Here is a 17,333-nt window from a genome sequence, read left to right as displayed (position 1 = left end):
AGATAATTTGAAAAAGGGGAGCAGGGGGGCCAAAACCCAACAAACCATTAGTAGACTAAGTTACCGGGAGCAAAGTGACATGGAGAAAAATGCTGAATATTTGCTGTCAGGTTATCTTTATAATAAAGGCAACACAAATCAAATGCTAACTCCTGAGAAGAACCAAGGAAACAACATAGGTGGAGGAATTCTAGTAACTAACCTAGTTGGTGAAACCCAGAGGACACAGTCAGCTACTCCTGACTGCCCAAGGAGAATGACTTCTTGATGAGATTGTTCTATCTAGTATGAAACCAAAAATAAGTCAAAGAAAGAAACTCCTTCCCCAGAATGCTGTGCATATGAAACAGGGTATTGTCTAGAGAAGTAAAATATTCCTTATAGGTTTGCTGCAGAGGGAAGAGCATTTTCAGACTATTTCAAAATTTTTGAGATGTGCTAAGTGGGCTGTGGAGATGTTGAAAACTTATGGGATGTTTAGAGAAGGACCAAAAGAAGAGAAAGGGAAGAGTTTAAGGAGAGGAACTTTCAGAAAGACATCACACAGGACTGATGCAGTTGTTAGTTACTCAGGAACACATAGTCAAAGATATGTGATAAAAGTGTCATGTTCATTTTTGAGTTTAGTATTAACCAAGCTCCTATCAAATGACCACATAATTCTCAGTAAGCGAGGTTTGATTCCAGTTGTATTTTTGGGATTGATAGCAATAAGGAGAGAATTCATATTTAAAGTAAAAGAAAAAAAAACAAAAACAAACAAACAAAACAAACAAACAAAAAAAACCCTAGACAATCTCAGAAAGCCTTGTAAGCCCACCCATCAGCATCTGACCAAATATCTACCTCCTCAGTCATGGCTGTATCATGTAACTGCATGAGAAATGCTGCTTTAGTTTCTACATCTGCCTCCATCCCAGTTCTGCAGCACGCTGAATGTAGATGTATCCCAGGCCTCCCAGCTCACCCTGCAACCTGTTTTCTCTGAACATCAAATGTATTATTAGTTCTATGTCTTTCATTGCTTTTCTCATTTTATTTTTACAAAGCACCTCTGAAAATTGCTATATAAATCCTGAATGAATATGATGTCTGAATGAATAAGAATATAACAGTGTTAATCACAAAGCAAAGCTGTTCTCACTGATTTTAACTATTCCCTGAAATAATTCTGCCAAAATGTTTCTGGTCTTGCTGAAGTTTCATTTTAAGTACTTCAGTTCATATTTATATACTGCTTAAATTGATATTTGTGTTAGTTTTCACAAGAGAAGACACTGGAAGATGCAAGAATATTCACTAGTGAAGGTCAACAGTGTACAATTGATAGATTCATCATGTCAGGTATATAAAATTAATCAGAAATTAATTTCCTTAAACTTTGTGATATTTGGAACACCTCTTGCATTTTGATGAGCAGCCCCTGGATTCGTTGAAAAGCAGCCCAATTAAAAAATAATGAACCTATTTTTTTTTATGAAACTGAGTCATTATCCTGGTGGTTTCCAACAGTGAATTAAAACTCAGTTTTATATCAAATTATTTCATGCCTGTTGGCCAGCAATACCTTTGCAACCTTCTGTGGTGCTTCTGAAGTCAAGCAATTTCCCCAGTAGAAAATTTTAAAGCTGCTGTTATTCCCACTGCCGAGTCTGTATCTAGGCTCAGAAGACAAATAAAACTTCTAGTGGAAACAGACAGAACCCACAGGATGTTAAGACCCTCTTTCTTCTACCTTAACCTTAGTGGAACACCTTAGAAGGGGAACAGCTTCATCTTCAGCAAATGACACTAAGATTTCTGCTGCTGACTCTCCATGAAATATTTTTTGTTTGTTTATATCGTATAATTCTTAAAACAGCCTTTTTATAGGATGCAAAACATTAAACCCTTTGGAGGGGCCTATGAGGAACCATTCATCACCACCACCCACTCCCACTAACAGGAAAATAAGAACATTTACCAAGAATGCTGTCTGGTTTTTGCACGTTTGAGGAAGAATCAACCCATTTCTAGAACTATAACCCACCCAAAAAAATCACCTTTAATATTAATCATGTGAACTTCCAATAGTTACACCTACTGATTTTTCACAAAAGACTCTCTCTTGCAGTGTGTTCTCTGTGGGGAAATATTTCTGTGTAGGCTGTCACGCCAACTCGGCATCACTTTCTGAGGCTCCTGCCCAGTGGGAACAGGCAATACAGAACTTCCCAGCCCCTACTCTTGCTTGGAGCAAAACTGATATATTGAAACTGTGCCCAGTTCTGGGTTCCCCAGTTCATGGGAGGGAGGGAACTATTGGAGAGGATCCAGTGGTAGGCTATCGAAGATGATTAGGAGGGGAATGGAGCATGTCTCATATGAAGAAAGGCTGGGAGAGCTGGGTCTGGTTAGCCCAGAGAAGGCTGAGAGGGGATCTTACCAACACATACAAATATCTTAAGGGTGACTATCAGGAGGATGGTGCCAGGCTCTTTTCAGTGGTGCCCAGCACCAGGGCAAGAGGCAACAGGCACAAACTGAAACACAAGGAATCCCTTCTGAATATGAGGAAACTCTTTTCTCTGAGGGTGACAGAGCACTGGCACAGGCTGCCCAGAGAGGTTGTGGAGTCTCCTTCTCTGGAGACATTCAAAACTTGCCTGGACGTGCAACCTGCTCTAGGTGACCCTGCTCTAGCAGAGGGTTGGACAAGATTATCTCCAGAGGGCCCTTCCAACTCCGACCATTCTGCGATTCTGTGAAAAGGGACTGGGTCTACCTGGGTATCCACGAGCCAAAGCACCAGCAGCCACCTACACTGGGAACCATGTTAATCCAAACTGGTCCCTACAGAACCTCACACTTCAAGGTGTAGATGCTTGTTTCCACTGTGTTTTGTTCTTTCACAGTACTTAAAAAATAAAAATAAAAATAAATAAAAAGGGGAAAAAAAAGGCTTGCCACCACTACTGACAAATCAATACGAGGTGACAGGAACACGTAATTCATTCTACTTTGTCTAATTTAGGATCTAACAGCCCAAGCAATGAGTTTCACATCAAATCCCTTGGAAAATTATGCCATAAACCAAAGCGTTTGTCAAATATCTTCTGGATTATTGCTGACTGCTTGCAATCCAGTATTTGATTAGTAATAATTTAAATAACATTATCAGCACAGCAATAATTTTTTTAAAAAAAATATTCCTCAAGAGGGAAAAAAAGGAAAAAAAATCTTCTATGCTGACCAATTTTAAAGTTGGTTAAGCTTTTTTATTAAGAAAAGCTTCAAGACTGAATATCAATGCCAGTCTACTTCGAAGCTATGTTATGTTTAAACAGGTTTATCATAGACAGGGTTGTCCTTGGCAAAGAAAAATAATCTTAGCAACCTGTCTCCATCTTTTCTATTACCATACTTTCGCTTTGCATGCAATAATTATTTCTTGGGAAGAACCACAGTGAAGAAACTACCTAGCTGAGTGACGCCTGCCCTCACCTCACAGAGGGACTACAGATCCAGGATGCTGGTGTCAAGTCTGTTTTCCAGTAGCCACCTTACACAAAAATATTTATGCATTCCTTGGACTGGAGCTGGACAGAAGTTCAGCTCTTTCAAAACAGTGTCCTCCAATGTGCTAACACACGGACACAACAACAAACACCCTCTCTGGTGTAGTATTAAGCCATGCTAGTATTTATGCACAGTGGAATTGCTTCTAAAGGGAAGATCGCATGCATCCCTCCAAAAAGGGCCTTGAAGATGTTCTCCCAAAAGGCAAGGAATAAGGACTCAATTCCCTCACTCATCAGCATCACTCACAGGATTTTTCTCCCAGGTTAGATTCACTGTGACTAACTCTTCTTGTGCATTGTATCCTGTAGCCTTAGGCACCTATATGAAAACTTTATCCCGCAAGGCAGGAAGCTGTCTAAAAAAAACAGGCTGTATCAGTAAATACAGTGATGGCCTAACTCTGTTTGAAAGCAGTAAGTATTCCAGCATGCACAATATTAAAAGATGAATTATCTGTTATTTTTTGCTCTTTTGAAATGTGGAGGAGGTACGTATGTGTCTGTGTAGCATAAACATCAAATATTCTGGGCAGAACAGAAACGAATGATTTAGAAATAAAAGGAAGATTAGTTCTCCATAAGTAACTGAGAAAATATTCCAAATATTGCTTGCCTTTGCAAATTAAGTCCTTGCTGTTGAAAGGCCTGCATGAAGCTCTCTTGTAAAATTAACCTACCAAGATGGTTCTTCAACAAAAATTTGTTTGAATACTAAGTTCCTGCTACATCTAAACACAACTTCGCAAGTAGCTTTCCTCCAAGGGGGTCCAAATGTTTAGCACTTGCAGATCACAGCAGGGTGAAATAAAAATGAGACAAATATTTGTGGAATAAATATTAGTAATTTTTACAATTTTGCCTTTCATATGAGAGTGTTGAAAATACAAATATCTATTTAGTCAGAAAATGTGGCTGCTAGCTGTTATTATCATTTTCCCAAGATGCTTATTGTTGAAAATTGTAAATAGCTCATATCATACTTGCTGATTTAAACTAATTAAGATTGTATCTCTATACTGAATTAACACAACGATACAGAAACTCTAAGTACCACTTTGAGAAGTTTTATTCTTCTACATCAGTCCTTTCCACATGACTCATCTGAGCAGTCACTGCATGCAACAGTTTGATCAGCTCCCAACATCAGGCAAGCCACAGAATGGAACAAAAAAATTAGCACTTATGTATCAACCATTAAAATGATGATGAACCTAATTTGCCAACTCCATTAGTCTTTCTAGAAAGGTTTATTGTCTGTGCTGTACAATAACTGTAATAATGATGTTGAAAGGACTACAAAAAATAACCTAAAATTATATAAATCAATAGCAAAGTTACATGTATGATTCTTCAGCCCAGCTGAAGTTTATGGATCTGCATCACATTTGTTCAGCATTACAGACTAAAATCTAGATAAATCTGCTACTGACTATAGAATTTTCTTCATCCTGAGTCTGATTTTTGCTGGTGTTTGAGCTAAAAAGGACTGGGAAATTATGCAGTTTCCTCTTCTGATAAAGTAGATTTAGCTTGAGAGATCCATTAGGCATCAAGATAATAGCAATAAACATCCTGTCACCAGAATAATAGAAATTACTATAGAATACTCAAAGAAGCAAAAACTAACAATGGAAGGAAGAACTATGCAAATAGAAATAGTAAAATTGGACCTCACAATCTAAAAATTATTCACAGTGTTATAATATACCTTGAAAAAAATCTGTCCAGGGTATGACACAATTTCAGCAGACTTCTTGAATGTATGGGGCTGTTCAGGTACATATGTACATATGTCCACACACTGTGGACATAATACCTCTGTGCATTCTTCTCAGTTGAAGAGAAGTCATTAGTCTCTTGGGCAAATCATGAAAGAAAAGCAATTTAAATCCATTCATCAGATCTGGAAAAGCTCCACTTGCGCGATGATCTGTATTAATGTGTTCAAGTATTCACCAGCAACCAGATTTTGGTATACTAGGAGCAAAGAGTTTGTGGCTTGGCCAGGTTCTGTACCGAGTATAGACTGTGCTCTAGACAATGATTTACAGTGTCCAGCTGGAGCTGCTTTAAAAAGCAAACTCAGATCTAAATTACTAATTAACAAGGTACAAAGATGCTTCCACAAAGGATCCATCAATTATTGTAGTAATCTCAGCAGGATATGAAGCTGGTGTCCTTTAAAAGGACAATTAAAAAATTAAGCAGTGTATTTACATTTGTTGTTTACTTAACAGAAAAGGGTTTAAACAATATGTACGTAACTGTGACATCACGATTGTGTAAGCCTCGTGAAGAAATGCTACCATAAATATAAAATGGCTGCTCTTCGCAGACAGGACTGTCTCTTCTTCGTATTTCTTCAGTGCTTCACACAATTAAACCGTAATTTTGATTGTTTACAGCTTTACTTACTTTTGAAAAAAAAAGTAATTAATGCTCAGTCAAATTCTGCCATCAGCTGCATTCAATGGAGATAGGCAGAAATCAGGTTTGAGGGTCTTTAACTCAAAAAATGAGAAACAGACGTGTACACGTGCCCTACAGCCAATCTGATTGCAGTCAATTCATATATGGCTTTTAGTATGCTGTCTCAGTAATTAAAGAAGAAACAGGCTTTGGAGTTTTCGTTCAAAGAACAGTACAGGCCTTCTGAAGATCAGCTTTAAGAACAAGCTAATCACTATTTCAGCATTCAATTTCAGGAAGCTGTTTCTGGGAGCCCTTTCACTTCATCAGCCATGCTACATTGCAAAGACAGGTGTTTGTATTTAATCAATGCATTTTAGTTATGTTCCAGGTATTCAATTAACAGTGCTCATTGCCAGCCCACAGCCAGCATGGCAGACCACCTTGGAACAGCAGCAGCCAAGGAATATTGCTCCTGGCTTTTCACCAATTCAATAAATAAACTTCCCCTGCACCATCCTTTTAAATACCTTCATTTTTAAATTAGATTTTGATTTTCTGCTCATAAACACCTAAACCTCTGTTGAGCCAACAAAACCTATTTTGTAATTTTGATTAGCATGACGTGTCTTCCCTGCATGTTTTTTGCAGCTGGACTGCTAGCAGAGGATAGACTACTTCACAAAATAAGAGAGAAGATTTTATTAAGAAAGTTTTTACTTTGGCATCGCCTTTTACATGTTTGAAACAGCTTTAAATACATGCATGCTACAGAAAGTTTGGACCAGATAAGAATACTGTAAATTTGTTAAACTGTAATGGTTAAAGAGAATATGATCCGAGTCAGAAACAGATCGAGAGGGATTTTTCGTATTTCTCTACCACACAGATAATGCTGACAGACAAAATGATATATAGCTATTTTCATCCCAGGAATCTAAATTGCTTTTATGCAGTATTATCTTATATGTTAAAGTTGTAAAGCCAAAAGCTAATATCAGAGAAATAAATATTTATTTTATGTGCTTTTACTGTGAATCAATTTTGTGTAACTAAATGAGATGCAGACACTGTTTGCACTCACAGCTCCTTTCTCTGTGGAGCACTGTCAGTTTAAGAGAAAAGATCAAAACCACATCAGGTTTAGCCACCGGACATTGCGTGCTCATACACTCTTGCCTTTGATTTGTCACTGCATTGTTTAAGCTTCTTAGGGATGAGCTCACATTGAAAAATGAGGGTACTCAGAAATTATTACATTAAAAAATTCTGCAACAGCTTCTAAAGTTTGCTGACTGACAACTAGGTACTTACAAGATGCAAAGAAGCATCCTGCCACTGCTTTTAACGATTTGTATTTCAGCACTTCAAGTACAATTTTAGTTTATATGTCAAAGCTGTATCCCTATGTATCATGTAGTTGGGAATGGGTACACTCAGGTGCAGAAAAGATTTAAAACATGAAAACAACAACAAATAGCAGTATATAAACCTGTGGTCTAATAATCCGATCCATTTGCCTCATAAACCCCAAATTTCAATGTGCCATAAAATCAGCAGACACCCACTAAACTGACCACACTAGCTATCACACATCAACATGGTAACAAGCAGAGAGCTTCCCTAAGGTAGCTAAGCACTCTGGATGATGCCTCAACCCAGGCAGATGTTCAGTTCCTCCAGTTTTGGAGAACAGATGACTTCGCTAGTATGACTTGTCAAATTTTGGTGATGCAGTTAGAAAGTCAAATGCAAAAGTGAGGATAATAGCCAAGAATGCTCAGCTGCTTGTAGCTTCTTCTCAATTATACTGTAAAAGTACTGTACTACTGCTGCATTGCATTTTACTGTCATATGAAGAAGAGGGACAGTCTTCCACTTGCACTTTCCTGATAATTTAACCCGTGTCCCTGAAAGCCACCATCAAATGGTGAGCCCCACTTTCTCATCATGACTTCAAGCACATGCTCCCACATACTCTCTTCAGTAAGTTGAAGACCTTTCTTGGTGGGTTAGCTATCAGATCAGCTTGCTAGTCGAGGTCAGCATGTCAGACAGCTGCACCTGATGCAAGGGAAGCAGTCAGTGGCAGGAACAGGGCACACACAGCTTTGCTGACATCCAACTGCCATGCAATGGGGTGAGGTGCAAATGAAAACATACTTCAGTAGTCTGGAGCCAACCCTTTTACAACTTTTTTTAGGTTTTACGGAAGTATAAGCCAGAAAGTCATAGTCCAATTCCTCAGGTTATGCAGCACAGTTATGTAAAGTTAAGATGAGAGACAGAACCAGCTGCATTGTTCCCTCTGGAATGAGACAATTAGATACTGAGCTTGAATTATTGAGAACTGGCCACTTAGCACAGCAACAAGCTCTGAAGGAACCATTCAACAATAGAAATGCCAATACATCTTGATTAGAACTTTTTCCATTTCAGAGCGTGATCGGTCAGGTTACCACAACCTGTTTGAGATGAGATGTTTAACCACTTCGACAGTGAGGAAAAGGAGAAATCTACAGACTGTACAGACTAAGACCAAGCGGGGCACTAAAAAAAACCCAACAAACAAACACCCAAACAAACAAACAAAATAAAGAAATGGAGCACCTCTGCTCCCTCCCTCCTTTGCATCCTATTCATCCAAATCCTTGTATGAAAGGATGAAAGCACTCTCCCACTCTTTTTCCATTCTCACAGGGCTTTAACTAAGTGAAAGAAAGATCTTAATACCTAACACAATGAATGCCAAGTGACTCAAGCAATGATAGAAGTACTCCATTCATGCTTCATGCATCTTCCAGTAACAGTCCCTTCTCCAACAATTCATCCTACTCTGTCCTCTCTCTGGTTCTTTGGGTCAGGTTTTTGCTAGCCTCACTACTTCTACCTAGAGCTGCGTATTTGGACTCTAAAGCCACACACTGCTGCCTTCACAAAAGACTAACGAAAACCAAAACACAAATCAATGTAGCGTCTACTGGGCAAGAGAAATGGTTGTTCTGGGTTCAAATGCTGCTACCACAAATATCAACACTTCATCCAAAATGTTACCTCTGCTACTTGCTATCACCAGAAAAATGAAATTTACATAAGAGTAGCTCAAAAAGAAACATTTCCTGAAAACAGGAAACTTAATGTTGAACTAAAAAGAACCTACAGGAAATGTACACAGGACCTGACAGGAGCCACCCTGGCTGTGCCCATCAGTTAGCATTGTCAGACTTCTGGTAGGATAACTGCACGGAAAGATTCTTTCCCTAATGTTATGCTCCGCTTCTTAAAAAAGAATTCTGTTTAAGAAAGCCATTTTAGTTTTCTGTATTAATTACTGCTTATAGATAGGCTCCTGAAGCAAAACTCCAAAGTCATAAGGGATACCATAACTCAAAAACGAATCGCAGACATATGACGTAAGAACTGTAACGAGGCATTCGCAGATGGTATTTTGCCAGATCTGGAGCACTTCTACATACGTCCATATTGTCACAACCACAGCAGTATCCATGTACGTCCTCACACTATACCATATTACAGTCTGATACCCAAATGTGCAAAAGCCTCATCCCGTGTGTTGACTTCCCTCCAAGACAAACTCAGACAAAAGTCAGGTGCGTGTCCCTGTAGACTCCAGTATGTTAGAACCTCAACGCACAAGTCAGAGGGATGTGGCAAAAAAATATCAGAGAAACATGTGGCTACCACCACAGACATGGCCAGAGCTACAGCTACAGAGACAGACAAAGAATCTGTTTCTGGCAACAGAGAGGTCTAGCTTTTGACTTAGAGGGCAGGTTATATTACCTACTGCTTAGTCAAGCATCAGGCTTGAACTAATTGGACTCCCCAAACAGTAGGATTAGTGTGCCTGACTTAGCTTTTGATCTTCCTGACATATATGAACTGAGCCCTGCGTAGTTTTTTATTGTGCATATGTTTGCATTCATGTGTGTTTGCACATGTGTTTTTCAGATGGGGCCCATAAAACAAAGTTTCAGCCTGGTTTGCAAATACCCATCGCAGTAATGTGCAGCTTCCCTAGCTCCTTCAGTGCTTAAATGTGACTTTGAATTCGCTCTACGTAAAAGCCACAATTTTACCCCTGCACGCACATACATGCACACGCACAGATACGACTGTGTTACTCTGTAAGCATGCCTCGTTTAATTAACAGCCCTACAAGGCACCTGTTAAAAGCAGTCAAGACTTCCACCTATTTCAGGAGATTTGCCCTGCTATTTTAAACCCAACAGGTCAGTGAGCAGGTCCGAGGCTCCATTGTTAGTCAAGCACCTGTAGAAATGCTTCTTTTGGGATGAGGGAAAAAAAAAAACAAAACAACCACAACAACCCAGCTCGAGATGCCTGTACCCTTTACATCTGCTGCTCAGCTGGAGATGCAGTTAAAAGGCCATTAGAAGTGCAAGGTGACAGACCTCACAGGCTAGACGAGCCGGAGAGCAATTTGTTGTTTGCATGAGAAGCATCAGCCCTTGCTGCTTCTTTATGACGGAGGGAAAGCAGCCCCTGTCCTGAGCCCTGAAAACCAAGGCCAGGACAGGCAGCCGGTGGGTCTCCGTCACCGGGCTGGCGCTGTGCTGTAGAGCCTCCTCCTGGGCACCCAGCTTTCTACAGCGGGCTGGCGGGACACGGACCCTTCCAGCGTGATTAATAACCCCTGACTCCGCTCGGCGGAGACTCGCTCCGCCAGGCGTGGCGGCAGGGCCCGAATCGCAGCCGCCCTTGCATTCCACGGGAGCGCCGGCGCCTGCACCGCAGCACCTGCTCCAAACGCTGCGCGTCCGCTGTGCTTTGCAATCGCTCCACAGAATAAACTGCCACTGCTTCACTTTGCGGGAAGGAAAAGGTCACGTTAACCGAAAGAAGCTCATCACAGAGAGCTGGTGGTCTTTGTGTCAGCCTCCTGTACTGAGAGCTAAAAAAATTTCTTAATAGGGAAGCTTATTTTTTTGGAAGCGCGCAGGGGCTCCGGAGCAATCAACAGTGATGAAAGCAAACCTTAGTTTCAGTTGGTTTCAGACTGTTTTTACATACAGAGGAATAAAGTGATAAGAATTTTACCAGGCATATGTTTTCCTGCCATCTGCAGCACATTTTAAATTCCTTTTGCATCTTGTAATGTATTCTCTCTCTTTAGCAAAAGAACTAGTCTGTCTTTAAACACCAAGCTTTATACGCTGCTCTTAGAAATTTGTAGAGAAGTGTTAATTCTTTTATACATATTTAAGCTGCTAAAATAATTACGCCTGCTAGTATGAACAGTTGAAACCATGGGATGAAGGTTCCCTTCCCAGGGAGGCAGCACCCATTAACCAGGTACGAAGGGGAGCATACAGTCATAGTTCACTGAAAATGTAATTTCATTTTGCTAGTAATGGGAGTGCTGATACTTTGATACTGTAATGGAGTTTTAAGCACCAAGCTTGTTATTTCAACTAGAAACTTTAATGTAATTATGCATTTTTACTTTACTAAGCAGAAAGGAAGATTAGTATGCATAGTTTTCTTACATGTATTGTGGGGAATAACATGAAGATCTGAGTGATACTGCAAGATGCTCAAGTCATTCAAAAGAAATGGCAGGTGGTAATTTTAAAGACAAATTACCCAGAAAAGCTTTTATTGTTGATCACTTGTTACAAGATTTGCCATTTGCAAGTAATTGTACATTCAGCTGAAACTGACCTTTTATGAGAGCCAAGTGGTAATATAAATGAAATGAATATATTCTTTATTGCAGTAATATAAAAAGAATGGCCTGAGCTTTTAACATAGTGCTTGACCTCTCTGGTGTCTGAACACCACCTAATCTCAGGAGAATTTCACAATAGCATATGATGAAATAACAAGTTTAACACATTAGCACTTAGGAATATAGAAAACCTTATAGCTTTAGGTTTGTTTTTTTGATTACAAATCAGACTGACAACAGAAAGAAAAAGATTATTCGAGTGCAATACACTGAAATTCATCATTACACTGATTATTAAAGCATATTGCCTTCTCTATTTTGAAGTCCCTCTTTCCAAGATACTCTACCATCAGGAAGTCACACTGGAAAACTCCAGATGCTGAGATTTAAAACTCTCAGTCAAAAATTACTCATTTATAAGTGTTAAAAACATGCTATTTCTTCTCTAAAGGCCCTCATCTTACAAAGAGCACCTTTAGGTTTAGATGTACATACCCTAAGCTGTGTTCCCTCTAATGGCATCAGTCACATACAAACCAGTAAGTATGTACAAAAGTGACAGCAAAGCCAGGTCTCAGGAAAGCTGTACTTCCTCCTAGCTAAATGCACATACTGGTTTATTAACACACACCATTCACTCACAGCAGGAAAACAAGGGAGGCCATAAGGGGAGGTGACCAGAGAGCCTCCTGAAGCTGCAGTTACTGAAATCACGCACAGAGGTGAGAAGCAGTCATACACAATGTGGATGATACCACTACAACAGAGCTAAAACAAGAAAAGTACAAAGTTTACATGAAATTCCATGTCCATCTTTATTGTTGCCACTGAGGTCAGGAGTGAATTAATCTCTAATGACCCAACTCAGATTTCACAAACTTGAGTTGATTATATTACTGATTGCAGTAAGGCTATTCCTTTTTTTACACTCCAGAGACAAAGACACAAAGTGCCTGTGAATCCCCATTTGCCTCCTGGTCTACAGCCACTTCCTTCACACAACTCTCGGTGACAGCCGCAGAGAAACAGTAGAAGACGGCATTAATTAACAACTGCTCTGATACAACTCCTCAGTTAGGAGGATTTTCTGCTGTTCTCCTGTCAACCTATCATTACATTTTAGAGCTACTTACAGGAAAGCAAAACATTCCAAAAGGGCACCTTGGGAACATCTGACATGGCCTAATAGCTCAATTGCATGAGTGACTGCTGAGTTTATTTTTATTATTATTATTACCACTTTAGAGCTACAAGCAACTGTGTTATGTTTGCTAGCTTTCTTCAGTCAACGCCTCTGTATTATGGCAGTATGAAGCCCATTCATCAAAGCACAATTTCAAGTGACTCCTGACCTTCAAAATGAAGGGTTTGCTTCTGCTTTCATTTCAGTTACTTTCACTATGGTGTCTCTGTGTTGCCAGAATCTCACCCCATCTATCATCTGCACAGGAGAACAAAGCTCACTAACTTCTTACGCAGTATTTAAAATTAAAAATCTTTACAGTTGGATGCTTTACCAGGACACTTCTAGTCTTTCTCTAAATACACTATTATTCAGTATCTAGCAAAAAAAAAAACCACCAAAAAAGCAACAAACCCAAACAAAACCACAACCCACAAAAAATGCACACCCTTCACCTTTCAAAATCTCTAGATCACCTGGAAGTGGAAAGGCACAAATCAAACACACCCATTATTTTTAAACAGCCAGACATTCAGTTTCACTCAGAAAATTCTGAGACAAGGACATGTTCCACCTTTAGCTTTGATGTTTCATTTTCATGGCTTCCCCTATGATGCTGTAAGTTTTTTAAATCATGGTTGGAGTTACACAAGTATTGCTAACAGATATGTGCTGTGATTTTTCTCTTCTGTATTGACTTTCAGGTGACAGATTTTCCTACAGCAAAATATTTCCTACAAAGTCCTCAGAAGCTCCACTCGGTGCTTGTGAATGCTGGGTCACGGCGGCGTGAGTCTGACAGCTCAACTCCTCTTCACGTGCAGGACACACCACAGCAGCTCTGTGAGAGGGCAGATTTTGCACGGATAGCCCAGCTACACCACAAGCTACTGCTACCCACCCTGCATGTGACTGATGCACAGAATCAAGCCCATAGCAGCATATTATGTATACTTCAAATTTTCTTCCTCCTTTCATTCCGAGGCAAAGTTCCCTCACTGAGGACTTACTCTGACAACCTGTGTTGGAAACCAGCTTTATATACTTACTCCAGTGTAGGCCACAGCACCACAATTTGGTGATCAGACAAGATATCAGACACAGCAGGCTGATTACAAATAACGTCTATAAAATCACATTGAACAATTCAGCATTGTTGTAAAAGCATAGCAGACAACTGTAATCACCTTATCACCAACTTCAACACATTTCACGTGCCACAAAATACCGTAGGAAAAGCTTGCCTTACTGTGCAAAACCTACAGCTTTTTAAACCTCTAACATCTACCTTCTCCATTCAAAAATGAGTGCCAGTACAAATAATTTTACAGAAATTATCTAAAAAGCTCCATTCAGCAGAGGGGTATCTCTGTGTCTATAGCCTCTCTAAAGGGATTCTTCAGCTCTTTGCATCAGCACAGACATGCTTTGCATCAGTACATACACACTGACTCTTCAGTTTATCAAGTTTCAAGAGTCCTAGCTAAAAAGTAGCTTTTAAACTAATAACAAATGAAAACATACGACTACTGTTAAATCAGAATACATAAACCATACTGTGTGTTACTATTTTCCATCATATTATCAAGCCACTGATGCACAATCTTTTGAAAACACAATGTTTGTTCAGAAATACAACTGTAATTAAAGTTGTTTGAACTCTTTAAAACATAAGGCATTTGACAGACTAGACTTCTTTCATAAAAGTAACAAATTGCTTCCTTAACCAAGTCAGTATGGTGGAAAAAGACTGAGAAAAAAAATGCTGTGAAACGTGGACACTGATTGCTTTAGTTAAACTTCCAACATTGCACCGGGTTGCAAATACACAGTTTTCACATTAACAAGAGCACATGCTGCATGAACAGTTACTACACGACCTCTCAGCACTGTACAAGAGCAGCATACTCTGAAAAATACCTTAAAGCAATTCTAGTCTTCCAACAACAGAGTAACTTGAATAGCTACACACAGAACTGCTCAAAAGTTGATACACCAACTAGCAACAAGATATATAAACCACAAAAAAACAAAACACAACTTTTAATAGAAGCTCAGAAAAAATAACGCATATGTGCATAAACCATATACTTCTTAACCATAAAAGTAGATTATATTATACTTTAAAAGCCTAGCAGGAAACTGAAGAGTAATTTTGGACTGAACTACTGTTAAATATTTAACTACTAGGAATCCTTCTATGCTGATACATGTTAGCAGAAACTTGCAAATGCTGGGATTACTTACAAATTGCACTAGCAACTTTGCACTGTACATCCAGAAAACAAATGAGAAAACATAACTTCTCTGTGAGCTGAAAGCAACAAGTGTTTACCAAAAGTTACTAGAAGTCTGAAATTCACAGGATTTTTTTTTTTTTTTTTTTTTTTACATGGGACAGGGCATATCCCACCACTCTGTCTCAAAGAGATGGAGTAACAGTGGGCGAAGGGAAAGCATGACTGCATATTCAAAGGATCTGTGGCTCATAGGAGAGATTCCATGATTTGATATAACTGCTGAGCAACCTGAAGATTTTTTTTTTTAAAAAAAAAAAAAAAAAAGAGCACTGAAAGACCAGAGAATCAGTGAGCCTGAGGGACAATGGTGCCTCTGGACAGTTACACCCACAGGTCCTTTACTCTTCTGCCACGGGTGAGACCTATGTGTCAGAAGGAACCAAGGTGGCTATGCAGAGGTCTGGTCTGCTCTGCACTGGCAACGTGGAAGAACCTTCCCCATATTTTTGAGAACGGCATCCTCGCTGTCCTGACATTTTCCACATTTATCATTCCTCTTGTAAAGTGCTAAATACTGCACAGTGAAAAACTGTGGCTTTATTTCACCTCAAGGAAGATAAATCTACTGCTTCCAACTTTAAAAAGGAAGCAAGCAAACCTAATTCACTCTACAAACGGCAGCACCTAACAGCAAAGTGCCAATGGCAAAGCAGAAATCTTCCTTGAGGGCTCAAGCAGCCCAATTTAAGCAGCCCGAGCTCATGCCTTCCCCTTCATTTCTCTTTCTGTCGTGCTCTCCGACTGCTAAAGGATTATCTGCCCCGGACATATTTTTATTCAGTCAGTCCCAAAGATGCAACAGGGATAACACTGAAGGGAAAAGCAGGAAAATATAACTACAACAAAAAAACAACCCCAACACCTTCCTAGGCAGATGAGATATAACCTGTTGTAGGCATGTTTCAGCAGAAGGAAGAGCTAAGTCACAAGCTGCTGGGGTCTCGAGCGGCGGTGCGGCGGGGGTGTTGGGGCGGCGGGGGGGGGGGGGCTCTCCCCAGCAGCCGATGCCTCGGCTCGATTCGGGCTGCAGCGCAGCCGCCCGGCTGCGCCCACAAGGGGCGAGCTGCCCGGCCGGGGGTGCGCGGCTGCGCTGGCCCCTTCCCAGGGGCGCATCGCTCCCGGGGCCGCGGCGGTGGCGGCGTCCGGGAGGGCAGCCGGGCTGCCTTCCTCCTCCTCCTCCTCCGCCTCCCTTACGCCCCGTCCCCGCTGGCGGAGGGCAAAGTTATCTCCCCCGCACCCGGCGGCAGCGGGGGCGGCAGCCACTGCGGAACCGCTTGCTGCCTCTCGCAGCCCGGTTGCAACTCTCAAGAAGTTTCTGCCGGCGAACACAGCCGCGGCTGAGCCTCGCCCGCGCCCCCCTCTTTTCCCCCGTTACTCCCCCCCCCTTAATCCCACCTTTAGTTTTTACGTTTATTTATCATTTATGCGCCCACGCGCGCCCCGCCGGGAAGCCACCGGGTGCCACCGGGGCCGGCAGAGCCGCTCCGCGCCGCGCAGACAACGCGGCGATTCACGGCCCCGCTTCCGCGGGGAGTGCGCGCTGCCGCCCCCCCCCCCCCCCCCCGCGCCGCCCGGCCCCTACCTGCGATCTCCTGGTAGGGTACGCTGGCCAGGCTGAAGCCCTTGGCGCTGTACGCCTGCCGCACCTCGCCGCAGCTCCGCGCCTTGCCCTCAGCCCCCGCGGCCTCGGACGCCAGCAGCAGCAGGAGCAGCGGCAGCAGCAGCCCCGGCAGGGCGCAGCGCCGCGCAGCCCCCTGCGCCGCCGGCATGGCGCGGCGCGCAAGTCCCGCGCCGCCGCCGCGCCGCCGCGCCGCCGCACCCCCCGGCTGCGGGGGCGGCGGCCCGGGAGCCCCCCGGCCGCCGAGGCAAACTTTTGAGAGGCGGGGGGGAGATAGGCGCGCACACACACACATGCGCGCACGGCGGGGGCAGGAGAGCGGCAGCCTTGGCCCCCCAGCTCCTCCAAATGCAAAGCGCTCTCACCGCGCCGCCAAAAAAAAAAAAAAAAAAAAAAAAGAAAAAAAAAAAAGAAAAGGAGGGGGGGAGTGGAAAGGGAAAGGGGAAAGAAAAATAAAAAGGAAAAAAAGAGATAAAAATCTAGCTGTAGGTTGTGACGACTGAAACCGCGGGCGCGTTGCTGCGAGCGGAGTCCCGGGCCAGCGGCAGCG

At 41.8% G+C, this 17,333-nt stretch overlaps 1 protein-coding gene across 1 annotated transcript in view; it reads right to left on the bottom strand.

Annotated features, from left to right (window-relative positions):
- Positions 1 to 16,934, bottom strand: part of GPC6 (glypican 6) — a 770,432-nt gene extending 753,498 nt beyond the window's left edge. The window contains exon 1 of the mRNA XM_040584160.1: positions 16,748 to 16,934. Within this exon, the coding sequence (XP_040440094.1) occupies positions 16,748 to 16,934 (187 nt within the window). The remainder of the gene's footprint in view (positions 1 to 16,747) is intronic.
- Positions 16,935 to 17,333: the final 399 nt, after the last annotated feature.

Source organism: Falco naumanni, chromosome 2 (assembly GCF_017639655.2).
Source record: "Falco naumanni isolate bFalNau1 chromosome 2, bFalNau1.pat, whole genome shotgun sequence".
Classification (NCBI taxonomy): Eukaryota; Metazoa; Chordata; class Aves; order Falconiformes; family Falconidae; genus Falco; species Falco naumanni.
The sequence above is the reverse complement of the archived record's forward strand: the minus strand, read 5'-3'. Positions and strand labels throughout refer to the sequence as shown.